This window comes from Megascapheus bottae, chromosome 14, assembly GCF_031878675.1.
Source record: "Megascapheus bottae isolate mThoBot1 chromosome 14, mThoBot2.hap1, whole genome shotgun sequence".
Classification (NCBI taxonomy): domain Eukaryota; kingdom Metazoa; phylum Chordata; class Mammalia; order Rodentia; family Geomyidae; genus Megascapheus; species Megascapheus bottae.
In genome coordinates this window covers 53,753,617-53,780,902 of record NC_143522.1, presented here as the reverse complement: position 1 = coordinate 53,780,902, position 27,286 = coordinate 53,753,617, and the positions used below count along the sequence as shown (strand labels likewise).

Below are 27,286 nucleotides of genomic sequence, written 5' to 3'. Positions count from 1 at the left end.
ATCTAAGAGTCACAATCCAAAGCCAGCCCAGACAGAAAACTCCAAAACTCTATAACCAATTAACCAGCAAAAAGCTAGACTGCTCACCAGCTGTGAACAAAAAAAGAAGCTGAGCAAAAGTACAAGGTTCCTAGTGCAAGCACCAGTACCAGTGTGAGTGTGCCCACACACACACACACACGCCAGAAACAGAACTAACACATGATCTAGCAAAACCTCTCTTGGATATACATCAGAGTAATATGTCAGGAAAAAATAGAACCACTTGCACATCCATGTTAGAGCAGCATTCACAATAGCAGAACTATAAAACACCCTAGATGCTCTACAATTGATGAATCGATTTAAACATATATGCCTTATATCTACACATTGGAATGGTATTCAGCCATGAAGAAGAAGGAAATTATGGCATTTGCAGGCAAATGAGTGGAAATTGAGATTATCATGTTAAGCAAAGTGAGATTAACAAAGACAACATTTATTTTTCATATTTGGATTCTAGACCTAAGATATATAGATATAGACACAAACATATATATGAAAATCATGGCTATAATCCAGGCAGTAGTGACCCACACCTATAATCCCAGCCATCAGGAGGTGGAGAGCTGAGAATCAGCATCCGAGGCTAGCCTTGGCAGGAAAGTCCATGAGACAATCGCCAAAAAGCAGGAAGCTGAGCTGTGGCTCAAGTGGTAAAATGCTAGTCTTGAGTTATAAAAAGCTCAGAGACAGTGCCCAGGCCCTCACTTCAAGCCCCTAGAACTGGCATAAGAAACAAAACTGTGAACAAAGTGAGCAGAAGGTGGAAGAAGACAAAATAAGAACCAGCCTTAGATAGCATCACCTCCGCACTGCTTAGGGCTACCAACATCATCCCCGCTCACTTGTGCACGCCTCTCCCCCATATACACACTCACACATGTGCACATGTACATGGGCAAGGATTTCCAACCTACCCAGTCTCCACATTTAATACAAGGGTCTCGTCCATCCTCTTGTTAACTCTGCAGGAAGCAGAGTAGGCCCTGCCTCTATCATGTCTGCTATCAGGAGTGCTGGGAAGCAGTCTCCTCATAGCACAGAGCTGTCCAGGCAGAGCTACTCTGCAGGCCCCTTTTGGCCATCTCTCCCTGAGGTCCAGTCTTTCTCTTCCTATGACTGTCTCCTATGGCCACTCTGGTGAGGAGAGCTTACTCCATCAATAACTTCAGTGGTCTGTGCCACTGAAATAAACCTAGGAAATCTCTCTTCACCACCACTTAACAGCCCAGAGCCACTACAGTGGGAAGAGTGTGCAGCCTGAAATTCCCCATGAATGGAAATGGAAGGTCCGGGCTACTGGGGCCTCTGGTGGCAAGTTGGTGCTCTAACTGACAGTGCTCCTCGGGAGGAAGACCACTGTGAATACATCCTCCTTCTCTCCCTCTCTCCTCTCTGTCTCCCCTCTGTCTCTCCACCCCTTCCTTTGCAACAATACTGAGAGGGCACACGGAAGGGAATCTTAGCCTACTGCTCATTCATGGCTGTGGATCTCAGCCAAGGGCAGGAAATGTGGCTGAAGTATCCAGGCCCCGTGGGGTACAGATGTCTGGATGAGATGGGGGGGGGGGCAGCATCTGGAATCTTCTCGGAGAGGAGGAAATCAAGAGGGAAGTACAGCTCTGGAGAAGACACAGCATCTCCAGAAAGCAAGGCTCGGGCTAATCCCACAATCTGGAGCCAGAGTCTATCCTTTTTTTAGGGTTAGAAATAAATAGGGGCATGGTCCCTACTACTAGGAGTGTGGCCTAGTGGTAGGGTGCTTGCCTAGCATGCATGAGGCCCTGGGTTCGACTCCTTGGTACCAGGAGTGGTGCTTTGGCTCAGGTGGTAGAGCTCTAGCCTCTGAAGGCTGAGCTCTGAGGGTGGAGGTTCAAGGCCAGCCCGGGCAGGAAAGTCCCCGAGCCCCTCATCTCCAGTTAGCCACCGATTAACCGGCAGAAACGCTCAAGGGCAGCGGCCAAGCCCTGAGGTCAAGCACCAGGACGGGCACAGAGTAGCACCACAGAGGGAGCGTGCGAGCCGTCGACGCTGGGCGAGGAGGGCGCGGACCGAGGAGGACCCAGGGCAGGCCCTGAATGGACACCGGGAGCCGCGCGGAGGCCCGGAGTCGCGGGGGCGGGGGCGGGAGCAGGGGGAGGGGGGCGGCGCCCGCGGCCCGCTCGGCCCTCCGACCGCTCCCCAGGAAAGCTGACCCGCGGCCATAAGCTCTTCCGGGGTCGCGGGGCGGGGCTCGGGACACGCCCAGCCCCGGGTGGGGCGCGTGCGCGGTGCAGCGGGCCGCGCGGGGAGGGGGCGGGGCTGCTTGTTGCGCATGCGCTCTAGTTCCCAGCCGCGATGCGGGTGCTCGTGGGTGAGGGCAGGCTTGGCTTAGAGTTTTGAGGGTCGGGGTCCCGAGCGGGGAGAACGCTGCCTCCCGCACAGGCATCCCGACCCTGGCCTCCTCGGCCGAGGAGTGAACTCCCTGTGGTCGGGTGACCCGGGTCACCTCGGCGTGGCGGGGAGGGGAAGGGCTGGGCCCGGGGTCGGGCGGCGGCGGGGACGTTGTAAACAGTTTGTGTTCTCGGCCCAGGCGGCGGCACGGGCTTCGTGGGGACCGCCCTGACGCAGCTGCTGAAAACCCGGGGTCACGAGGTGACGCTGGTCTCCCGGACGCCGGGGCCGGGCCGGATCACGTGGGTACGCGGGGCGGGGGGCGGGGCCCGAGGCGGGCGGGGAGAGGGGCGTGGCTCGGGGTGGGTGGGGGGCGGGGCTAGGGGCGGTGTCGGCCGGGCCGCCGGGCACTGTGCGCTTCCCCCCCACTCCCACCCGGCAGGTGGAGCTCGCTAGCTCCGGGCTGCCCAGCTGCGATGCTGCCGTCAACCTGGCCGGGGAGAACATCCTCAACCCCCTCCGAAGGTCAGCCACCCCTACACCCCGTCCTCCACGTAGACAACCCCAGGGCCAAGACGGGGAGGGACCTCCCGGGATTATCGCCCTCTTGTGATCATCGCCCTTCAGGTGGAATGAAGCTTTCCAAAAAGAGGTTCTCAGCAGCCGACTGGAGACCACGCAAATGCTGGCCGACGCCATCGCTCACGCCCCACAGCCCCCCCAGGCCTGGATCGTCGTCACAGGTGTAGGTATGCCCCTCTCCCCCCAAAAAATCACCCATTTCTTACATTCCTTAGGGGGAAAGAAGGGCACAGAGTAATGGAAGCCTTTGGAGCTGACCACATCACAGTCAGGAACTTCTGAGCCTTCCCTACACGCATGTTTCTTCGCACTTCTGGGTACTTTCACTGAGAATTGGAGACCTTCGGAGGAAGGGGAGGAACTAGTGTCACTCCTGCTCGCAGGGAAACTCCTGCTCAAGTTTTTTGCACCACAGTTCTTGAGGAACAGAATACCTATCGTCACACGTGGGAACGAATAATAGCAAATGATTATAGTGCACATACCAGTCACTATTCTTAACTGTTTTATACATATCACATTTAATCACCATAACAACCCTCTGAGGTAGGTACTATTATTCCCACTGTGAAAATACAATTCCGTACAAACAGGATAGGTAACTTACCAAAAAAGTGAGAGGTAAGTGATAAAGCAGAAATTAAAATCCATGCTGCCTGATGTAGGTTTCTATGTTTAACCACTATACTCATAGCAACCAAAGGTAAGACTTCTTCCAGGGAGGTACCAGTTAGGTCATGGAGAAACTCAAAGTCAAAAGATAGCTAATTTTCTTCCCAAGGAGCAAAGAAGGTGAGGCTAGGTGGAGCCTTAACTGCAGAGTCAGTCTAGGAAACTGAGAGCAAAGCAATAATGTTTCTCCCACAGCATGCTACCAACCCAGCCTGACTGCAGAATATGATGAGAACAGCCCAGGAGGGGACTTTGACTTTTTGTCCAATCTGGTAACCAAATGGGAAGCTGCAGCCAAGATTCCTGGAGATGCCACACGCCAGGTGGTGGTACGCTCTGGTGAGAATGAAGGGCCTGGGTACCAGACAGGGTAGAATGAGGGACACAGCGACGGTGGGAGTGGTGGCTTTTGACCAGCTTGCAGAGGGGAGGGTGGGAAGTCCCAGAGCCATAGTCCTTAGCTCTTGTGGGTGCTTAAGTTAACACAGGTTGAGGGAAAGACTAAAGGAGTGGTCAGACTTCAGTTCCATCCCTTTGCCTGCTGTAGGGGTTGTGCTGGGCCGTGGGGGTGGTGCCATCAGCCACATGCTGCTGCCCTTCCGCCTGGGCCTGGGAGGTCCCATCGGTTCGGGCCGCCAGTTCTTCCCGTGGATTCACATCAGGGACCTGACAGGCATCCTGACCCATGCCCTCGAAACCAGCCATGTGCACGGGATCCTGAATGGAGTGGCCCCCGCCTCCACCACCACCAATGCTGAGTTTGCCCAGGCCTTGGGTGCTGCTTTGGGCCGCCCAGCTCTGATCCCTGTCCCCACCACTGTGGTGCAAGCGATCTTTGGGCGGGAGCGTGCCATCATGCTGCTGGAAGGCCAGAAGGTGGTCCCACGACGGACACTGGCCAGTGGCTACCAGTATTCCTTCCCAGAGCTGGAGACTGCCTTGAAGGAAGTCGTGTCGTAAGTAGGGAGGCTCACAGCAGGAGTTAAGGCTTGTGCAGCTCAGGTACTGTAAGTAGGTCCTGGTGGGTCTTAGAGGGTCCTGTCCCACCGCTTTCTTTCCCATTGTGCTATGCTCCATCTTCCTGAGACTCTCTCTAGTCTCCATAGTTATATAAAATTCAAACCCTAACCTCTTTGGCTCCTTATAAAAGAATGTCTAGTTTCTCCACAGGTCATACTCTTTTCCCGATTCTTTATGTTATATAGAAAATGCTTTGCACTTCTGGCAATAAAGATAAATTACCTCACTAGCTTCAGCCTGTCTCTTTAGCACAAATCCTCCTGGAATTTATCTCAAGGCTGTCACCTTAGAGGACTCTTCACTACATGGGGAAAGTTATAATAAGCACTATTCACATCCTTTCCCTTGGTCCATGTTATCCAAAAAGCTGGTCACAAGTAGTAGGTGTGAAGTTAGGACAAAGGTAGAGAGTGAGGGACAAGAGAAACTATGATCGCTCACAGAATGCCATTAGGATGCCAGCAAAGGAACAAGGACCTAGTATAGGTCACCTTCAACTTACATCACCAAAGGCAGTAAACTAATATAATTACATGTTGGTCCCAGTTTATCAAGCTGTAACAGGTAAAGTCACCTCAATCTCTTTCTTCCCAAGACACTGTGGGAATCACTGTCAATTCCCTGACCAAACCCTGTCTACTAACTCTGCCCCCAGCCTGGAGCAATATGGCCTGTCTATATCAGTCAGGACCAAGGACCCTTTTCCCCCATCGTTGAGCTCCCTGTGCAGTATTCAAAAGTCCCTGTGCCAGCAAAGGAGGTAGAAGTCAAAGCCTAAAATCCGGACCTTATTCAGGGGCTTGATACAGGCCATGAACAGAACAGAACCCAGGGCATCCATTCTACCATTCTCTCTTGGGTTTGGGGAAGTTGGCTGGCTCTAATACTGGGGCAGGACTTGCCTCCAAGGAAGAAGTAACATAAAGGCACATTTTAGTCTACATTAGAACTACTGATGAATATTGCTCCTGTAAGGAATGGGCTGCACTACAGGGAGCAGGAGGAGGAGCCGAAGCAGAGACATGGCAATGACTTCTAGGAATCAGGATGGAGAAGGCATGTCGTGTGACAGTGGAGGTGGTCTGGCGGCTAATCGGGCACCTCCAACTCAGACTCCTGTTTTCGTTTTCTGGATAATTGGTTCATCTAAACATAGCAGAAGTATGTGTCACCTTGTGACCCATTCTTCCATGAAGAATATTTGTGGGGTAGATCACCTTCACATTTTCATTGCAGGCCACAATTTCATCAACTTAGTAAATTCTGTAAAGAGGATTTAACCAGGGGCTCGGTGACACATGTGTTCATCTCTGAACAAACATATTACAGGAACCCTGAGTATACTGATGAGGAGAACAGTTGCCCTTGACTGTAAATGTAGACTTTAGGGTTATCCAAAAGGGACACAACTATTATAGGGAAAGTTATACTGAAGACACAGTGTTCAAATAGAGAGCACAGCCCTGAGCAGGGCCTACACTTTTCTAAAAGTGAGGCTATGGCCAGGGAGCCTGCACAGCCACAAGCACACACACCTGAGACGTGACCAAGTAGTTCGCTGGGTTCTCGTTTCGCCCAATGGGTATTTTTCACTCCTGCTTTTTAAAGTCGGAAGTAAAGGCCAAGCATCCCAAATTGAGCACCGATGAGACCGTGAAGGCCTTCCCTGCCTCCTCCCCTGGCCACTGCGATCACCCCTGCAGCCCAGCCCACCTAAAACCAGCATTTGCTGTGATACAAGACGACCTGGGTCTGCTAAACATCCTCTTCTCTAGCTTCCACTCAGCTTGAGGTTGAAGCCAATAGTCCAGATCTGCAGGACCTGTCCTCCACTCCCCACAAAACTCCCTGTGCTGAGACAGGGTAGAAAAGGCTGAGCAGAACCTCTGGAGAACTGCTTGACACTCTGACTCAAGATGAGGTCACTTTATGGAGCTGTCCCCAATGCTCCAGACAAAAGCATTCCCCCACTCCTCTTTCTGATGCTCTCTCACCCAAAGCACCAACTCTGGGAGAGTGGGTCAGAGTCTGAGCAGCACAGGGACTTGTTACAGAAGGCACTAAGCTGGGAGAAGCTGGAGCTAGCTCACAGGGCAGTAGCCACACAGGCCGGTGGGCTCAGAAGTTGAGACTCAGCAGGGCCTCAGACAGTTGATTAACGTCCCGGCAGTATGGCTCCCGCTGCAAAATGAAATCCACCTTGTGATCCTGACCGAAAAACACCTCCAGCAGCTGGCGCCGCAGCCGCTCCGTTTCCCGCGTCTTCCGAATGCCACCACTGCCTTTTTCCTCTTCCTTGCTGCCCTTTTCCTCTTCCTTCTCCTGCTGCTTATTACCATGTTCTATGATGCTCCTGGAAGGCTGCTGAGCCTTAGAAGACTCCTGTTCCCTGGAGAGAAGAACAACAGAAGAGCTGATGAGCATCCTAGAGGGGAATTAGCCTTCAGGGGTTGGAGGCATAGCTCAGTTGGTAGAGTGCTAATCAGTGAGAGGAACCATTAGGTACCAAGTTCAAGTCCCAGTCTCAAATGAAAGGAAATTAGCCTTCAATGGACCTCCATAGTCTTAACTGGCTGCCTATTCCTAGCTCTCAGGAAGCAGCTGTGCAGTTCCCTATTTTGACCACTGAGTGGCAGTATTCATCCACTTCGGATGAAGAGAGGAGCCTTTAAAACCAGGAAGGACCTCTGTTTCAAAGTTAATCATTTAATGGCCAGAAGAGGGCTGCTGAGTACAACTACCTATCAGTTCAAGCAATTCTCTTCCAAGTAACTGTAGAAGACAGATTAAGAGAAACAAGAAAGTTCCTCACCCGCTCAGGAAGATGTCAGAAAGCTCTGTGAAAGTGGGGTTTGTTACCGTTATTCTTGTCTTGCCAGTCCTGGGGCTTGAACTCAGCATGGGAACTCTCCCTGAGCCATTTTGTGCTCAAGCACTTAAGCCACAGTACCAATACTTTTCTGCCTAGGCTGACTTCAAACTGTGATCCCCAGAGCTCAACCTCCTGAGTAGCTAGGATTACAAATGTGAGCTACCCAGTGTCTTGTTTCTGTGAAGATATTTAAAAGCCAATCTAAGGTGGTCCAAACTTAGACACTCCCACCCAAGCCATCCTGCTTACAGACAGAGGAACCGATGTCAGGGCTACCTGGCTGGCTTCTGTAGCAGTGTGTCCAGGGTGGGGCCATTTTGCCCCAGTGGGTCATCAGGGACCATGAAGCAGTTCTTTGCAAAAGTGAAGGGCAGGAGTCTGGACAGAGAAAATGTGGTTGCAAAGGTGCCCCCTCCCCTGCCCTGCCCTGCCCCAACACCTCCCAGACAGCTGGGACCAACACCAGCAGAAACCACCAGCTAGCATCCTTTAAGGCCCTTTCAGGCCCCTCCCCAGAGTTCTCACCACTAGCCAGAGAAGAGTTGCTTTTAGACAAAGGCTGGAGTCCAGGCCCTGTTGTCAAGGGAGAGCCCCTCACCGCTCTCTGATGATGGCCATCCACTTGTCAGACTCCTGAGCCAGGTCCCGGAACTGGTCATTGGAGACGATGATGCCATTGGTCCCTTCGGCCAGCTTCACCATGAACCTGGCAGAAAGCAAGAAAACCCTATGGGGAGAGGTGTTTTCCATCCATGTCAGAGAGCCAGGGTGGAGGACGTAACTGGCATTCAGTTGCTAAGTCTAGGACCAGAGCTATGTATCCTATACTGTGCCTACACAGTGCCTGTGTTTCCTACATTCTCCCCCAAGGGAGAATTATCTCACCCACAACATCCACATTTCTAAATTGAGAAGGCTTGTAGTAAAATATCACACTTTCAGGACTGAGTACAGCACTAAACTTGGTAACAACCAGCTGTGTGTCAGTGCTGTGGTGCTCAGATGACTAACACATGAGTCATGTTTACATGCATTAGCAAAATAAGCCCTGGCTTGATGATTTCACATTGTATGCATCTATCAAATTATCACATTGACATTTCTAAATACATACAATTAAAATAATAGTAAATTAGAAGTTATCAAAAGATTATTTTATTTTAGCCAGTCCCAGGGCTTGAACTCAGAGCCTAGGCACTGTCCCTGAGTGGTCTTATTTTTTTTCCCCAGTCCTGGGGCTTGAAGTCAGGGCCTAAACACTGTCCTTGGGCTTTTTCAAGACTAGCACTCTACCACTTGAGCCACAGCACCATTTCAGGCTTTTTTCAATGTGGTACCGAGGAATCAACCCAGGTCTTCATGCATGCTAGGCAAGCACTCTACCACTAGGCCAATCTCCCGGCCCCTGAGCTGCTTTTGCTCATGGTTAGCGCTCTACTACTTGAGCCACAGCACCACTTCAGCTTTTTCTGTGTATGTGGTACTAAGAAATGGAACCCAGGGCATCATGCATGCTAGGCAAGCATTCTACCACTAGGCCACAGTCCCGGCCCCTCTGTATATTTTCTTTAAAAATAAAGGCCATCATTTTGGAATTTTCTAAGCCCCCAACACCAAAAAGGGCTATCAACTAACTCCTGTGTCCCATTTCTGATGATGGAAATCTGACCTCCTCAGCTTCCTTGACCCAGTGACAGGTGACAGCTAGACACAGATGTCAAAGGTTACAGAGAAAACAAAGATAAATCCAACATGGTATCCCAATAGCATCCCTTCGATAGTGAAGATCTGGTTACCATTGTCTTCTACCTTACGTCTCATCAATCACTCACAAATCCCTCATGTGACTCTCCTGAAAAGCCTTCCACACAGCCCTTCACTTACATTACCACTGTAGTGGCTCAGCTACTACAAGAGAAATGTACACAGCGTCCTGAACTCCTGCATCTTCGTGTTTTACCACCCTGTGCTTGCCTGCCCTCTCCCAAGAAACCTAACTCTTCCCCTACCCAGAGCTCTGCCACATTCGTCCTTCAGCTCCTGAGTCGGCAGCCTCAGGGCCTCTGAAACCCAACTACCACACCCTTCAGAGTACTCCAGGTTCTCCAATCACACCCTGCTGCCTGACAAACAAAAGCTAGAACTGGAAGTGCAACTCAAATGACAGTGTCAGCTTTCAGCCAAAAGGCTACAGAGATAGAGCTCTGACCCTGAGTTCAAGCCCCAGTACACACACACACACACACACACACACACACACACACACACACACACACAATCAGGTCTTCTTCTCAGCTTTCCTTCTGGAAACCATTATGAGTTGTGTATTCTCAGCATCTGGGAAACAAATGGCCAGAAGGATATCTAAATATGCACAAGGTAATTTTTGGTTAATGAACTTTATGATTTCTGTGTTTTGATATGTGAATCACTGTTTATTCAGCAGACTAAACAGGCACCATACGTTAAGAAGGAAATAAGGATGAATCCACTCAGTCAATGGTTATCAGGCAAAATTTCTAGTGTGTTATTTGTTCATCAGAACCTAATATGTTTTAAGGACACATCTTTAAAATTCAGTATTTTCTAAACAGTAAGGCACTGAATGAAAAAGGAATGATGGAGCTGAGAACATGGCTTAGTAGTAGAGTGCTTGCCTAGCATGCAGGAAATCCTGGGTTCGATTCCTCAGTACCACATAAACAGAAAAAGCTGGAAGTGGTGCTGTGGCTCAAGTGGTAAGGTGCTAGCCTTGGAACAAAAGCTCAGGGGACAGTGCCCAGGCCCCAAGTTCAAACCCCAGGACTGGCAAAAAAAAGAAAAAAGAGGAAAAACTGGGCATTCATGTTTGTCTACATACCATCTCATCTCACCTGCAGGGCAGGCTTACTTACCAGTCCTAAAAGCATGTGGAGATTCACTGTCTACTACTGAGGCTTCGAGAACAATCAGGAACGTCTTTCTCCCTCAGTTTCCCACTGGGCTCCTTATCTATGGAAACCTGGGGACCAGGCAAACAGCAAGTACCTGTCATCATAGGAAGAGATCCTCTTGCCATCCATCATTCGTGAGGGGGTGAGGGACAGCAGGCTGAGGGAATACAGCTTCTGCAGGAAGTGACTCTCTACAGAAAAAGAGAGGGACAAAGGGGTCTCCAGCAGGTGGAAATGGGGCCTATTCCACAGGCAGACCACCAGACTCAACTCACCTCTGGCCTTAGAATCCTTCCTGAAGCGCCACTGAGGCACAAAGACTGTTATATCTCGGTGCCCACGGTCCCAGAAGTATTGCACAGCAATGGCAATGCCCCGACAGGAGAAATGCTGCTGAAGGCCATGCCTGAAGGGAGGCAGGGGGGGGGGGGGAGAAAGGGGGGCGTGAGTCTGTACTCAACACCCAGTGGAGGGATCTGATCTCTCAGCCCCCAAGGCAGACAGAAATACATGTATCACCCCAGGACTCCGCACACCCCCATCCACCAGCTACTCACTCCATGGCCACGTTGCTGCCGTCGATGACAATATGGCGGAGGTCTGGATTGCCAGGTACGTTGGCAAGGGACAGAATAAAAGGTTCCTGCAGAATCTCCTCGAAACGCTGAGTGCCAGTCACCAAGTTACCCCCACGTGTGTCTCGTTTCCAAGGAGACCCTCCTCGACTTGGAGCCCCAGCCTGCTTCTTGTCACCCCTGCTTCTGCTTCTCCGCTCTCTTCCCCGGTCTCCACGGGGCCCCGGGGGTTCAGGCACGGGTGGGGGCCTAGGCACTTTTGGAGGGGAGGCTTCCCCATTATGGAGGTGATGGAGAGAGGCTCTTCCGGGTGGAGCTGCCCTCTGACAGGAGCCACAGGCACCAGGATGCTCACCAGGGACACTGAGCCCTTCCCTTTCCTGAGGCACTCTCTCTTTCCCCAGAACTTTTCCTTTGGGGAACCCCACCTCCCCTGTTCCTCCACCTGTTGACTGTGGCCTGACAGCTACAGATCTCCCCCTGGCCTCTTCCCCAGGGAGATCCTTCCACCCCAAATCCATGCCTCTGGGGCCATCTGCCTTCACAGTGTGACTCTTAACTCTCTCTCTCTCAGACTCTCCCTGCCCCACTGGGGCTCCAGTGTCCACAGAGCACACACCTTCACTCAAAGGGGCCTTGACGACTTGATTCTGAGCAGCCAGCATACCTGGGTCCCTCCCATCCCAAAAGGGGAGTGCTTGTGGCCCCTGCTCCCTGGATGCCTCCCATACCAGGTTCAGCAGCTCTTCCTGGACAGCCGGGGAAAGCTGCAGGAGAGCCTCTCTATGAGCATCTTGCCGGCACTGCAGCAGAGCAGAAAAATCTCTCAACACACTCCCAGCACCAGCGCCAGCACCTGGAGAGGCTTCCCAGCACAACTGTGGTTCAAAGTCCCAGCTTAACTTCTCCACCAGCACTTCCACCCGGCTCTGAGCCATGACAAAGGCATCAGTGAGGCCACTGACCCTCAGAGAGCCAGTTGCCCCGGGCACTAGATGGGCTGAGGTGCTCCAAACCAAGCAGTCAAGGAAGAGGCCCCGGGCTCCCAGGAAGACACAGTGCAGTCTGGGTGGGTACTGGATTTCACTCTGTAGTTCTGGGCTGCAAAGACCCTTCAGGTACTCCTGGAGAGAAAGATCAGGAAAAGGAAAAAATGCTGGAAGCTACCTTCTTCAGGTTTGTTGCTGTCTAGGCTCAGAGGGTGCCTGGAATATACTCATGTGTACATGCTTATTGGAGAGGAGGAAGCAAGATGGAAATCACAAGGCAGACAAGAGGTGGAACTGAAGGATTCCCCAGCCTCATTCCCAGGAAAGCAAAAAGGCCCAGCTCTCACCCCCACTCCCCCAGTCAGTTCCTGGGTGGGGCTCAGTCGCTCAGCATGATCCACGCCCTCCAATGAGCCAAGAGTCACCCCTCCCCGAGTCCAGGGGGTGGTGACACTGAAGAGAAACCAAAACTCAGACAAACAAGACTGGGGAAGTCCCCAGAGGCTAAGGGGAAGGTGCTTATCAGTAAAGCCACCGACCAGAGATCTCGCCATCCGAGAGGCTTCCAGAAAGAAAAGTGAGGTTCACCTTAGCTCTGCGGACATTCTCCTGGGGGCCCTCCAGCCGCAGCCAGATGTGAGGGTTCTCGGGGCAGTCCTTGGGGAGGACGTTCATTTTCACCCTGAAAATGTGTTCCAGACAGGCCTGCTGTTCCCGAACCTTCCCCTCTGCCTCTGCAGACACCGCAAAGTGGTCTGGAGTCAGGGAGACGGCCTCCCGAGCAGCCATGGCTCCTCTCTGCCGTCCTAGGAAGGGAGAAGGCAGCTGGGGGTCTCAGCTTTCACCCCAGCCCAAGGCTGGCCTCCAGGTCTGCACATTTCATAAACAGCCCTCAAGAGGCAGGAAGGCGCCCGCACCCCCGGGGCGGGGAGGGCGTGGCCTTGCGAAGGCCGGGGAGCGCGCCCCGCGCCCCGCGCCCCCGCGCCCCCCGCGCCCCCCGAGCCCCCGCGCCCCCCGCTGGTCCGCCCAGCTATTTAGGATCTCAGTTTGAAAACAGCTCACACCCTCTACCCCGATCGACCTCCGGAAACGCCAAAAGTGGAGCTCGGGCTCCAGTGGAAAAGTGAGAGCCTAGGGCAAAGAAGCTCAGGGGCCCAGAGTGCAAGCCCCGAGCACTAGCACGACGCGCGCGCGCGCAGCCCCCGGAGAGGAAGTCCGGGGTACACAGGGTGACCTAGCTGGAGCGGAAAACAGGGAGCACAGCCCAGAACAGGGACGGCGTGCATGGGAGGTCACAGGTCCGAGTCCTCAAACCCGAGGTCTCCGCGGAGGAGGCCCGGGAGCAGGGCCCTCCCCAGGCCCCTCCCCTCCCCGCACCCCGCCCCGCCTACCCCACCGGGCCGCCGGCGTCTCCGGATGCGCTCTGGGCCCCCACTTGGCCCGCACCCCCGGCCCCGGGGACCAGGGCTGGGGGCCCGACACCGGGCGGGCCTTCCCGGGCTCCTCACCCACCGGGGACCGCGGCGCGCCTCCCGGCCGGGTTTCGAGTCACTTCCTGGCCCGGGGCGGAGCCAGCCCTGCTCCTCCCCGGCCGGGGCGGCCCGCGGCCCCGCCCGCGTGTCCCCGCCGCGCTCGGGCGGCCCCGCCCGCCATCCTTCCCTCCCGCGCCTCCCAGGTGTTTCCCTGGGAGCGTCTCTGCCCTGGTCCAAGTTCCCGAGCTAAGGGGACACGAAGGGGACAGCTCTGAGGTCGGCGGCCCTCCCGGCCCCGGCGCCCCCACCGAAACCACCGGGGACAGGCACGCGCCTCCCGCCCGCGGAGAGACCCGGCCCGGGGCTGGGATTTAAACCCCGAAAGCCCTCCAAGGAATTCAAGCGTGACCAACAACTGACTCGTGGAACTGACGCGCCTCGGCACGACGATTTAAGGACAACGAAGACGATAATCAAATAAAGTAGCATCCAAAGAACCACGGTGTCGGATTTGGGAACTATTTCCAGTTCCTCCTTTCCACCTCTCCCCCACCCCCATCCTCCTCTTCCTCCTCCTCCTTCAGGTGAGACAGAAGTGCACACACACACACACACACACACACACACACACACAGAGGCATTCTCTAGCACCCTAGGTTGAGCCTCCCTTGCTATCCCAACCAGGGAGGGCAGCCCCAGAGCAGCCCCCCCATCCCCCTCACTACCCCCTCCCCCAGTCACCCTCCAGTCCTATCTTCATCTCTTCTCCCTCCCAGAGCTCAAGTGCTTGCTGTCACTTCATGCCCTGCCAAGGAGGAGGGGACTCCAGTGACAGCAGGAATAAAACCAGCAAGGCAGTGCAGAGCTCTGGTTCAGATAGGATGGAGAGGGAGGTGCTGAGGCCAGAGAGAAAGCAGAGAGAGAACCAGAGAGAAAACAGAGGAGCCAACCTGAGACAGAACTAAAAATTACAGGCAGTAGACAGGGGCGGAAGCCACCCGAGGGTGGCACAGGCACTAGCCATGTTGGGAGAAAGGCAGTCCTGGCTCTCAGGACCCCTACATAGCCTAGGACTGCCTTTGGCCCTGGTGCTTCTGGCCCTGGGGACTGGCTGGGCCCAGGAGGGATCAGAACCTGTCCTGCTGGAGGGTGAGTGCCTGGTGGTCTGTGAACCAGGCAGAGCGGCTGCAGGGGGGCCGGGGGGAGCAGCCCTGGGGGAGGCACCCCCAGGTCGGGTTGCTTTTGCGGCAGTCCGAAGCCACCATCATGAGCCAGCAGGGGAGACCAGCAATGGTACAACTGGAGCCATCTACTTCGACCAGGTAATTCCCCAGCCTTGTCTAGGGGACCTGCAGGGGCCTACAATCCTAAGCCCGCCTTGCCCACCCTCAGACTAAGAACAACTCCCTACATCTTCCCTTCATACAGCCCCTGACCGCCTCCTTGCCTTTCTTCCTGCTCGCTCCTACAAACACACACCCCTTCCTTCCGAAATCACAGACATTCCAGCCCCAGGACAGCCCTGAGACACAGGGGTCCCCACTCCCTGGGATCCACTTCCTCCTAGGTGCTGGTAAATGAGGGTGGAGGCTTTGATCGGACCTCGGGCTCCTTCGTGGCACCTGTTCGAGGCGTCTATAGTTTCCGGTTCCATGTGGTAAAGGTGTACAACCGCCAAACAGTTCAGGTAATCTGAGCCCTGAGCCCCATCCCCAGCTCAGGAGCAAGGGGAGGGGGCCTTGCATGCCACAAGCAAGGGAGAAAAGTACCATGGTGTGGAAGAGCGTGCAGTTCATGGCTGGCCATCCTGCAGCGCCTTCCAAGAAGAGTCCACCAAGGCATCTCAGATCCCCAAGAGAACGCCCCTGGGCAAGTGAGGGTGCTGAGCTGAGGGACAGGTCCCTGATACTAACTGGGCTCCCCACTCTAGGTGAGCCTGATGCTGAACACATGGCCCGTCGTCTCAGCTTTTGCCAACGACCCTGATGTGACCCGAGAGGCAGCTACAAGCTCTGTACTGCTTCCTCTGGACCCCGGAGATCGGGTGTCCCTACGCCTTCGTCGGGGAAATCTGCTGGGTGGCTGGAAGTATTCAAGCTTCTCGGGCTTCCTCATCTTCCCTCTCTGAGGGAAACCCAGCTCCTGCTCACTGCTTTCTGCCACCCCTACCCCAGAACAGCATCTTTGGAATTGAAGAAACTCTCTCAGGCTGCCTGTATCCCATTCTCCTTGCATGAGATTCTATGCCATACACCCAAGGTGAAGAGTAGAGCAGAGCTTGGGCCAGGAGTGTGGCCTAGTGGTAGAGTGTTTGCCTAGCATGCATGAAGCCCTAGGTTTGATTCCTTGGTACCACATACTCAGAAACACCCAGAAGTGGTGCTGTGGCTCAAGTGGTAGAGCACTAGCCTTGTGAAAGCTTAAGGACAGTGAGTGCTCAGGCCATGAGTTCAAGCCCCAGGACTGGAAAATAATAATAATAATAATAATAATAAGTAAAATAAAGAATAGAGCAGATCTGAGGTGTCTGCAGATCTAGACCCCTCCTCAGCATCCCCTATATCCTGGCTCTACACTACATCTCTTCCGCCTGCCACTCAAGGCTTGGGAAAGGGTTGGTAGGAAGGAGATCTACAGTACTACTCAGTCTCTGCTCCCTCTTTTCTCCATCCCAGCCTCCTATTCAGTGCTATTTGGGGACAGCTGGCCCAGGTAAGCTTAACAGTCCCCCACTGGGGCCCAGATGGACTGGCCTGAGCGTCTGAGTGTACCCTGCGGGCACCTTCCTGTGTGAAATACCAGCATGGGTATCTCAGCCAAGCACTACACAGACAGGAAGAAAGCTCAGTCACAAGCAGGAATGTAGGCAGGACCACAAAGCAGCAGAAAAGCCCCTGGCTGTTGGGATAGGAAGTGTCTCTAGGCTGGGATAGCCAGCAGTCAGTCCCGATGTACCAGGTCCCAGATGGACTCTTCCCCTCCCCTCCTCCTCTCCCCGCCCCTCCCCCTAGACTTGGGTGCATGTGCTTGTTCTAGACAAGCTTGTTGGGTGGAGATATTCAATAGAGCTAGAGCTAAGGTGGAAAGTGATCTGTGGATCATCCTTTTTTGGGCCACCTCCTTGGTGACCCCCATTTCTGAAGTCCAAGCTTCAGTCCCTCTATTGTGACTGTCACGCTGTCACCTCCTTCCTCATACCTCTCACTTGATTACCTGTCCTGTACCTCTGCGGGCCCCCCTCTCTCTCTTTCTCTCTCTCTCTCTCTCCCTCTCTCCCTCTCTCCCTCTCTCCTCTCTCTCTCTCCCTCTCTCCCTCTCTCCCCCCCTCCCCCTGGAGCCACAGCACCACTTCCAGTTTTCTGGTGGTTACTTGGAGATAAGAGTCTCCCAGACTTTAGTGCCCAGGCTAGCTTTGAACCTTGATCCTCAGATCTCAGCCTCCTGAGTAGTTAGGATTACAGGCGTGTGCCCCCTCACCTGGCTGCTTCTCTTTTGTTCTTCCTGAGTTGTGCTTATTCTCTTCCCTAAACTGCCTATTATCTACGGTTCCATGATTGGTCCTTCCAAACTACTTACCTGCCTGTATCATAAATGGTCTCTTATCCCACTGTCCTACTGGTCCAGCTTGGGCGAATTAATCACTATAGCAACTACAGAAGGGAGATAAATGAGACATTACAGCCCACTAAAACAGAGATGTAGTATGTACCAGATAAAAATGAGTATTGGGTTTTTTAAAGGGAATAAATATAAAATGATGTATTATAGTCGAGTATAAAGGGTTTAGTAATGCTCAAGTTAAAAATGAAATGCAAATGTGAATTTATGATTTTAAAGAGTAGAAGTATGATTTTATAAGTATGGTGGCATTTATAAGTATGGAAGATCTGGGTTTGATTCCTAGCACTGTAAAAAGGAATAAATATACTTCACTATCTGACCATACTTTGTGATCATGAAGACTTACACAAGGTAAGACATTATTTCTCACATAAATGAATGTGTAAATAAGGAGTTCTGGGATGGATGGTCATTTTATAATTATCAAAATGCAATATCTACCACCCTTAGCATACCACCTCTTGACCCAAGCTGGCTCCTTGGGCTCCAGTTATTATAGCAGACTGAAGAAGAAAAGGCACACCATTGTCAAAAAAAAAAAAAAGCTTTCTGAAAAATTGTACCCACCATTTTATGTGTGTATTCTGGTCCTGGGGCTTGAATTCACAGACTAAGTACTGTCCCCAAGCTTTTGTTTCGGTTTTTGTTTTATTTTGCTCAAGGTTAGTGCTCTACCATTTGAGCCACAGCTCCACTTCTGGTTTTTTGTTGGTTGGTTGGTTGGTTGGTTTTTGTTTTATTGGTTTGGTCTGGTTTGGTATGGGGTTTAATTGGAGAGAAGAGTCTGATAGACTGCCTGTTCAGGATGGCTTTGAACCCAGATCCTCTTATCTCAGTCTCATGAGTAGCTAGGATTACAGGCAGCAGCCTGCACACCACATTTCTGACAACATTTTATTGGCTAGCTCTTACTCACACCTGGCTCCACCAAGCCAGAATGATAGGCTGAAAAACAGATCTCATCCATGTCCAACTAAAAGTCAAGGCAAAGGGGATAGTAGATCTTTTTTTTTTTTTTTTTTTTTTTTTTTTTTTGCCAGTCCTGGGCTTGAGCTCAGGGTCTGAGTGCTGTCCTTGGACTTTCTCAAGGTTAGAGCTCTACCACTTGAGCCTCAGCACCACTTCCGGCTTTTTTCTATGTATGTGGTACCGAGGAATGGAACCCGGGTCTTCATGCATGCTAGGCAAGCACTTTAACCACTAGGCCAACCTCCCGGCTGGGATATTAGATCTTAAGGAAGTCAACTAGAAGTTTTTTTTAATGCAAATAGGTACACCAATTTGCTTCTAATGATCAAAAATCACTTCTATGATTTACTATTGCTGTGGAACAAATCAGAGCAATCTTAATGTTAAGATATCTTATTGAGGGGCCGGGAGTTTGGCCTAGTGGTAGAATGCTTGCCTAGCATGCACGAAGACCCGGGTTCGATTCCTCGGTACCCCACATACATAGCAAAAAGCCAGAAGTGGTGCTGAGGTTCAAGTGGTAGAGTGCTAGCCTTGAGAAAGTCCAAGGACAGTGCTCCGGCCCTGAGCCCAAGCCCAGGACTGGCAAAAAAAAAAAAAAAAAAAAAAAAAAAAGATATCTTATTGAACTCTTTTTTTTTTTTTTTGCCAGTCCTGGGCTAGAACTCAAGACCTGGGCACTGTCCTTGGGCTTTTCCAAGGCTAGTGCTCTACCACTTGAGCTACAGTACCACTCCCCGCTTTTCCTATGTATGTCATACCAACGAAAGGAGCCCGGGGCTTCATGCATGCTAGGCAAGCACTCTACCACTAGGCCAAACTCCTGGCTTCTTATTGAACTTTTTTGTTTTTTTAAATCAGTTTTGGGGCTTGAACTCTGGGTCTGAACGCTGTCCCCCAGCTCTTCAGCTCAAAGTTACTGCCCTACCCCTGGGCCTGGGTGCTGTTACTGAGCTCTTCAGCTCAAGGCTACTGCCCTACGCTTGAGCCAAGAAGCCACTTCTGGTTTTTCAGTGCTTAAGAGTCTCAGGGAGTTTAGTGTCCAGGCTGACTTTGAACTGCGATCCTCAGATCCCAGCCTCCTGAGTGGTTAGGGTAGGAGCCACAGTACCCAGCCCCTTATTGAACTCTTGCAAAGCATGTTAGGTCTCTGTTCAGGGTTTCACAAGGTCAAAAGCAAAGTAAAAGCCATGCAGCCTTCCTCTAGAGAGGATAAATACACTTCCAAGCTCATTTAGAATTCAATTCTTGCTGGGCAGAGATGGCTCATGCCTTGTAATCCCAGCTACTCTGGAGGCTGAGATCTGAGGATCTCAGTTAAAAGGTGGAGCGGGAGTGTCCCTGAGAGTCTTAGATTTAATTAGCCACACATGCACAAGTACTCGTGCGCGCGCACACACACACACACACACACACACACACACACACACACTAGCTGAAATTGGAGAGAAAACATCTATGCTACACTAAATATAAAGAAAATTATCCATAATGTACAAGATAAATATGAATTCAGGTTCTAGTCATCTTAGAAGATTTATCAGTCATCAGACTCTAATGAAAAAGGTATTAACTAATAATCTAAAACATCTTAGGGACTGGAATAGTATCTTTTATTCTTTTTTTGTCAATCATGGGGCTTGAACTCAGGGCTTAGGTGCTGTCCCTGAGTGTTTTTGCTCATGACTAGAGTTTCCCTACTCTGAGCCACAGCTCCACTTCCAGTTTTTGAATGGTTATCTAGAGATAAAGAGTCTCACAGGGACTTTTCTGCCCAGGTAGGATTCTACTCAGCTTCCTGAGTAGCCAGGATTACAGATGTAAGCTCCGAGCACCCAGCAATAACATCCTTTTAAATAACATATTCAGAAATTCTCAGAAGGGGCCGGGAGCATAGCCTAGTGGTAGAGTGCTCGCCTAGCATGCACAAAGCCCTGGGTTTGATTCCTTGGTACCACATACACAGGAAAAAAAACCTGGAAGTGGTACTGTGGCTCAAGTGGCAGAGCACTAGCCTTGAGCAAAAAAAAAAAAAAAAAAAAGTGTCCAAGGACAGTGCCCAGGCCCTGAGTTCAAGCCCCAGGACAGGCAAAAAAAGAAGGAAAAAAAGAGAAATTGCTGGGAGGTGAGTTGTATCATGAGTCTACAACCTCATGTTTATAATTGGTTTAGGTTGAAAATTGTATAAAGTCAAACTGGGCACCAGTTCCTAACTGTGTGGAAGCTGAGAGCCAAGCATCGTGGTATCCAAGGAAGAAAACTCTGTGAGAATCTTTTTTCCAATTAACCATTAAAAATCCAGAAGTGGAGGTGTGGCTCAAGTGGTAGAGTTCCAGCCTTGAACAGAAATCGCTAAGGGAGAACTGGAGGCTTGAGTTCAATCCCTAATACCCTCCCTCCCCTCCCAAAGCATCAACAACATATAATCCTTATAATAATGTGTTTGCTTTATCAAAATACTTAATGGTTTTTAAAAGAGTTGACATGCTAGACTGGTAAGACTGTTGAAATATTTAGAGTAATTTGGTTAAATTTGTAATCAATGTTTCAAGGGACTTGTAAAATGCTCAGATTTGGTTTGCTGGTTATACATTGTTTACACGTTTAGACAGCGTGTTCCTTAAGCTTATGAAACACACTGATGAAACAAATAATTATTAGGAAAATGGAGGAGAAAGGAAAGAAACAAGCTGGACTCAATCTCAACAGGTTAGGATTGTTTATTGCCAGTGAGGGATACAGACCTTCCCGTGGATATGGAGGTTGTATGGGGGGTGGAGAGGTGGCAGGGGGCAAAAGTGGGTACAGTCAAGGTTTTTACAGGGTCTGAGCCAGGAGACAGGGCTTACTTGAGTTCACTAGAGGGGGGTGACTACAGGTGTGGGCAGAGAATAGATAAGTATTCCCTATCCAAGGTCTCAAGTTGTTTATTTTTAATGTTCAAACAGCTCTACATCTGCCTTGCCTAGATGATTTGACCTTCACAGGACGCACCCTTAACCCTTTCCTGGTCTCATAGCTTGGCCTAAAAGCCTTATATGCTAGGCCCACAGTGAAATGTTTGCAGCCAGGCTCAGGTGAGATTGTCAGGCAATCTTCGTGTGTCCTTGATGGTTTGGCTGGTATCTGTATGCACTTGGAAAACCAGGGTGAGAGTCAGTCAATCCTTCAATAACACAGGTAGTAATGAGTATCACTCTCCAGATAGCAAAAGCTCTTCTGACTTTAATGATTCTAAAAACAGAATCCAACTGTCTACCTTCCCTCTACTCTGCCCACACTTGGCAGCTGAGTACCACAGGGGGGGATAAAAAAAAGCCCGAAGATGAAGGACCCACTGTGAATGTACATCCACAGCCACCAGCCACACCTGGTCCTCCACAGTCTAGGCAATTCTTTGGTTTCCTTTGTCAGCTTCTTTCTTCCTTGGCCCCCTTCCCAGAATCCCACTTCTGCCTTCTATTCTCCTCAACAACCTTTAGTCCCCTCCAAACCACCCCCACTGTCAGCAACATACAGCCTCAAATGCTACTTCACTGAAAAACAGACAACAGCCAGGAACCAGGTTGTCAACACATATACTTTGCTCTTCAAGAGACTGAGATCTGAAGATCAAGGTTCAAAGCCAGCCCAGACAGGAAAATCCTGAAACTTTTCATCTCCAATTAACCACCAAAAAGCTAGGCTCAGGGATGGCTCCCAGATCCTGAATTTAAGCCCCAGTTACACACACATTCCCCCCACCCCTCTCCCAGGAAGAATCCCGTCCCTCCACCAACCCACAGACTCACTTTCCTCCTCATCTCTGCTTCTTCTCGCCAAGTTCAGTGGAAGCTGAATTCTGCCTCCCATCAAGATGGCTATCTTCATCCACCAGTCATGGATTGTATTTCCTTCAGACATGCTCTTGCCTTTTACTGTCCTCTTTATTTACAGTTAGGATTTAAGAGCTCAAGTCTCTCAAATACACAAGAAAAGATCAGTACAGAAGAGACTGTAGATAAAGAGATACAGGTCATCTATATACATGACCAGCAGCTACTTAGCATATGTTACCTCCCCTTTAGAATACTATATCTTAGTGCCAACTCTACACTCACCTCTTAATCACTGGCAAACTCTGGCCTGCACTGCTCCACCTAAGCTGACATCAGCCAATCACTGTCATCTTGACATTACTAAAGTCCACATGTCCCTCCTCCTCTCCTGCTGCCAGGCTGTCCTTGACATTTAACCCTGTTGTCCACACCCAGTTAGGAGCCTCTGCCCCACTCTCCTGGTTGTTAATCCCCAGGGCTTTCCCTCCACCTCTCTGCTCCTGCCCCAGCTTCTTTTGCAAAATCTTCCATCCTGACCTCTTGCTTTTTTACATTTTTTTTAATTAAAGGATTTTTTTTACATCATATTTCAAATGCCATGTTTAACAAATAAGTATTCAAGAATGAAATCTCTATATACAATCACTGGCACATAGATTTTAGAACACAATTAAGATTAAGCTGAAGGTTTGAATGTCATAGATACATATCGATCAATATAATATATCATTATGTCTATAAAGTATATGTCCCATCATAGATTTTTATGTCTATGTAGTTATGTTTATATCTCCAAAACAGTGTCAATAACTTTGGGTACCCAAATACTGTTTGGATCTAATATCCACTTATTAAGGATGCCTTTTGTTCCTTTGGTCTTGAACTTGTTTACATTCCCACCAGCAGTGCAATAGGGTTTCTCTTTCTCCACAACCCCACCAGCATTTGTCATTTTCTGAGTTCAGAATGTTGGCCATTCTAATTGGGGTAAGGTGGTATCTTAGGGTTGTTTTTATTTGCTTTATGACCACGGATTATGAGCATTTTCTCCTATGCTTTTCTGCCATTTAACCTCTTTGGATAAGTCTTCTCTTTAGTTCATTTAGTGAATGGTTTGTTGGGTTTGGTGGGGATTAGTTTCTCGAGTTTCCTGCAGATACTGGATATTAAGCATTTGTCTGATGTATTACTGGTAAATATCTTTTCCCAGTTGGTTGGCTCTCTCCAATCTGTTGTGACCCTGGGACTCTGTTCAGGAAGTTTTTGCCTGTGCCTATGAGTTCCAGTGTCTCTCCTACTCTATCATGTAACAGTTTCAAGGGTTCAGGTCTGATATTGAGGTCTTTGATCCATTTTGAGCCATAGCACCACATCCAGTTTCCTGGTAGTTAATTGGCAATAAGAGTCTCACAGACTTTTGTGCCTGGGCTGGCTTTGAACCACAATCCTCAGATCTCAGCCTCCTGAGTTGCTAGGGTTACAGGCGTGAGCCACCAGTGCCTGGCTTAGACAGAGTCTCCATGTAGTTTAGCCTTGAACTCTCAAGCCTCTAGTCTCTGCCTCCCTTGTGTTAGGATTACGGGCATGTTCCATCACACCCATCAAGTCTTCATCTCTTTTTTTTTTTTCTTTGTTGGCACCAGTCTTAGGGATTGAACTCAGGGTCTGAACAGCACCCGTTAGCCTTTTTGCTCTGCCACTTGAGCCATAACTCCACTTCTGCTTTTGTGGTGCTGAACAGGATTTAAGTCCCCTAGACTGTCCTGTCTCCGCTGGTTTCAAATGACAGTCCTCAGGTCTCAGCCTACTGAGTTAGCTAGGGTTACAGGCATGAGCCACCAGCACCTGGCGAGTGTCCCTGTCTTAAATGTTTTCTTCAAGGCCCAACCCTTCTTAACCTCACACTCACACATTCTATCTGAAAGGCAAAATGCTAAAACCTACACTTACGCACTATCTCACTACCTCTCTCTTCTGTCCTTCTCATTCTCTTTGTAAATGGAAGTTTCCTCTTGCCCATCCCAGAAACTGGCCTTTCTCTCTTATGGAAAAATGACTTAACCTAAATTACTTACCTTCCCCCTGACAGCCATATCTTAGAATGGTCCTTGCTGCTGACCTTACTGAATTATCTCCCCTCTCCCTTCCCTCCCTCTGAACAAACACACCCAGCCGTTCTGGAAGAAAGTCGGAGACCAAGGCCATGTCTGATGCTGCCACCCATGGCAAACACAGATGCTGCTGAGACCTTGAAATACCACAGTCAAAATAACATTGCTCACCCACCTGCCTCCATCTCACCCCACCCCCAACTGACCCTCTCCACTTCACTCTTTCTGCCTCACATTTAAAGAACCCTAGTTGTGGGCAAGGAATGTGGCTTAGTGGTACGCTGCTTGCCTTGCATGCTTGAAGTCCTGGATTTGATTCCTCGATACCACAGACACAGAAAAAGCTGAAAGCAGTGCTATGGCTCAAGTGGTAGAGCACTAGCCTTAAACAAAAGAAGTTCAGGGGTAATGCCCATGCTCTGAGTTCAAGCTCCAGGACTGGCAAAAATAAAAAATTTTTAAAAGAACCCTAGTTGTAAGGAAGTATGCCATTTCCCCTTTGGCCAGGCTGAAAGGGCCTTTGTCAACAAATAAAGTCTATTGGTCTGTTGGATTTGCCTTCTGACCTTTCTTTATCCTCATGACTCAGTTTCCTTATGCTCCCAGTTGTCCCTCTCTCATAATCCATATCCAGTCCTTCATATTCATTGGTTCTTTCACTGCTTTCTGGTTGCCTTGGCTGAATTCATCCACCCCTCAGCTACATTCATTCATTCATTTAAAGTATTCATGCAGGTGTTTATTTATTCACTCATTATTTTGCCGGTACTGGAAACTGAACTCAAGGCCTTGCACTCTTAGCTTTTTCACTCAAGGTTAGTGCTCTACCGCGTGAGCTACATCTCCACATTCTGCTGGTTAACTGGAGAGACCAATCTTGAGAATTATTTATTTTGCACTGGCCGGCTTTGAATCGTGATCTTCAGACCTCAGCCTCCCAAGTAGCTAGGATCACAGGTGTGTGCCACTGCCACTGCCTTTTGTTTTTATAGAAGCTTCCTCACTGGCCACCTGGATTCCAGTTTCCCCCAGTTTCTCCAGATCCCTCCAGGTGCCATAGTGCTCTAAATTAACCCTGATACTTATCTTCTTTTTTTTTTTTGTCAGTCTTGATCAGTGTTACCCCTTCAACAACATTTTCACCCATCCTTTCCAATCCACCCTTTTCTTCATTTTTCTTAATTTTAGATATATATTGAATCCTTGACTGCATTCTCCCCTTGACATACCCCCTCCCAAGTTGTTTTTTTGGGGGGGTTGTTTGATTTGTTGTTGTTGTTGGTGGTGGTGGTGATGGAGGTGGTGGTGGTGGTGGTGTGTGTGTGTGTGTGTGTGTGTGTGTGTGTGTGTGTGTGTGTATGTATGTATATGTTGATCCTAGGGATTTGGTCTCAAGGTCTCAGCACTGTTTGTGAGCTTTTTTCTTTTGTTGGTCATGGAGCTTGAATTCTAGGCCTGGGCACTGACCCTGAGCTCTTCAGCTCAGGCAACCGCTCTAGCCCTGGAGCCACAGCCCCACTTCTGGTTTTCCAGTGGTTAATTGGAGATAAAAATCTCACGGTCTTAAGCGTCTAGGCTAACTTGAACCACGATCCTCAGATCTCAGCCTCCTGAGTAGCTAAGATTGCAGGCATGAGCCACCGCACCTGGCTTGTCTTTGAGCTTTTTTGCTCAAGGCTAATGCTGTACGACTTGAGCCACAACTCCACTTCTGGCTTTGTATTGGTTAATTGGAGATAAGTGTCTTGGGGGACTTGAAGCCACCTGTAATAGGTGGCTTCAAACTGTGATCCTCAGATCTCAGCCTCCTGAGTAACTAGGATTACAGGCATAAGCCAGTAGCACCAAAATGAAATGGAGAAACTGAAACAGAATCCAGAGTCTAAGGGTGAGTGGAATAACCAAGTGAACATATTTGCATCAGGCAGTGATCAAAGTTCTGATGGTGGTAGGTGCACTTGACCACCAGTCCTCAGTGAGTTTTCTCCATGCTACATTTTCTTCCACTAGAAAATGGAGGTGTAATTGTATCTGTCCGATAGTATTAGAAAGCACTCAGAATTGTACCTGGCCCTGAGAAAGGCTCAGCCTGTAAATTGCTGTTACAATAAGAATCAACAGCTTTTTTTTTTGTAACTATGACCCAAGGACCCTTGACCAGTGTTTAAAAGAAATATGAGATGCTTCTTTTATTTACTAGTAGCTGTGCACCTGTTACAATGTTTCTTTCTCCCTAGTTTGTTCCCTTTATCTATGAACCAGAAAAACTTAGTAAGTGGTTGCTAGGAAAGTTTTGTATAGCATGCATGTGCTACACACACACACACACACACACACACACACACACACACACACACTGGTACTGGAACTTGAACTCAGAGTCTGGGCATTGTCCCTTAGTTTTTTCCAAAGCTAGTGCTTTTCCATTTGAGCCATACATCTACTACCAGCTCCTTGTTGATTAATCAGAGACAGGAATCCTGCTGACTTTCTTGCCCAGGTAGCTTTGAACCTAGCTGCTCAGCCTCCTGAGCAGCTAAGATTAGAAGTGTAAACCACTGGTGACCAGCTAGCTCTTCAATTGTTTTCCTCCCTCCCCTGACTGTGGGCTCCAGTGGGGCAGAGACTGTGGCAGTCACATTATCTATTATCTACTCCACACCTAAAGCCCGGAACACGAAGATACCCTATAAATAACAAGGGAATGAATGCTGGTGACACATCAGCCAGAGTTCTCAGGAAGGGAATTTCCCTCCCATCGCCTATGCCCATACTAATGCTGAACAGAAATCTGGGCAGGTGAGAACAGCAGCCAATAAGCAGAAGCCCAAAGCCAAGAAGTTTGACTAGGGGTAAGGAGGCCTCCAAGCCAGAGGGACTGAAGCCCGTTCTTGTCCCTATGAAATATACTATCCTGTGCACAAGATTATTTCCTGCCAGGTGCCTGTAGCTCATGTCTGGATGCTTAGTTACTCTGGAGGCTGAGATCTGAGGACTGGGGTTCAAACCAGCTGAAGCAGGAAAGTTTGAGTCTCTTATCTCCCATTAGCCACCCAAAAGCCGAAAGTGGAGTTGTGGTTCAAGTGGTAGAACAACAGCTTTCAGTGAAAAAACTAAAAGACAGCAACCAGACCCTGAGTTCAAGCCCTGATACTCCACACACACACACACACACACACACACACACACACACACACACACACTCTTCCTATCTATCCCTTAGGGTTTGTTACC

At 50.0% G+C, this 27,286-nt stretch overlaps 3 protein-coding genes across 6 annotated transcripts; 2 read left to right on the top strand and 1 right to left on the bottom strand.

The window, feature by feature from the left end:
- Nucleotides 1-1,272: 1,272 nt before the first annotated feature.
- On the top strand, nucleotides 1,273-4,921 carry Sdr39u1 (short chain dehydrogenase/reductase family 39U member 1). 3 transcript variants are annotated; one of them, XM_090345315.1, is made up of 6 exons: nucleotides 1,273-1,406; nucleotides 2,618-2,724; nucleotides 2,861-2,943; nucleotides 3,046-3,167; nucleotides 3,868-4,011; nucleotides 4,220-4,921. In XM_090345315.1, exons 1-6 carry the CDS (start codon nucleotides 1,322-1,324, stop codon nucleotides 4,630-4,632), a joined length of 954 nt encoding a protein of 317 aa, XP_090201441.1. In that variant the 5' UTR covers nucleotides 1,273-1,321; the 3' UTR covers nucleotides 4,633-4,921. The 3 variants fall into 3 exon arrangements, with proteins under 3 accessions (XP_090201441.1, XP_090201442.1, XP_090201443.1); XM_090345316.1 differs by lacking the exon at nucleotides 1,273-1,406 and adding an exon at nucleotides 2,340-2,398; XM_090345317.1 differs by lacking the exons at nucleotides 1,273-1,406; nucleotides 2,618-2,724; nucleotides 3,046-3,167 and having other exon boundaries at nucleotides 2,871-2,943.
- Nucleotides 4,922-5,007: 86 nt separating this feature from the next.
- Nucleotides 5,008-22,065, bottom strand: Khnyn (KH and NYN domain containing). Of its 2 annotated transcripts, none has more exons than XM_090345314.1 (8): nucleotides 21,915-22,065; nucleotides 12,650-12,867; nucleotides 11,055-12,196; nucleotides 10,773-10,903; nucleotides 10,592-10,688; nucleotides 8,163-8,270; nucleotides 7,841-7,942; nucleotides 5,008-7,081 (listed from the first exon to the last, which is right to left on the bottom strand). In XM_090345314.1, exons 1-8 carry the CDS (start codon nucleotides 22,024-22,026, stop codon nucleotides 6,811-6,813), a joined length of 2,181 nt encoding a protein of 726 aa, XP_090201440.1. In that variant the 5' UTR covers nucleotides 22,027-22,065; the 3' UTR covers nucleotides 5,008-6,810. The 2 variants fall into 2 exon arrangements, with proteins under 2 accessions (XP_090201440.1, XP_090201439.1); XM_090345313.1 differs by lacking the exon at nucleotides 21,915-22,065 and adding an exon at nucleotides 13,453-13,580.
- On the top strand, nucleotides 14,140-16,794 carry Cbln3 (cerebellin 3 precursor). The gene is made up of 3 exons (XM_090345318.1): nucleotides 14,140-14,855; nucleotides 15,101-15,220; nucleotides 15,464-16,794. The coding sequence occupies exons 1-3, from the start codon at nucleotides 14,556-14,558 to the stop codon at nucleotides 15,659-15,661; spliced, it is 618 nt and encodes a 205-aa protein (XP_090201444.1). The 5' UTR covers nucleotides 14,140-14,555; the 3' UTR covers nucleotides 15,662-16,794.
- Nucleotides 22,066-27,286: the final 5,221 nt, after the last annotated feature.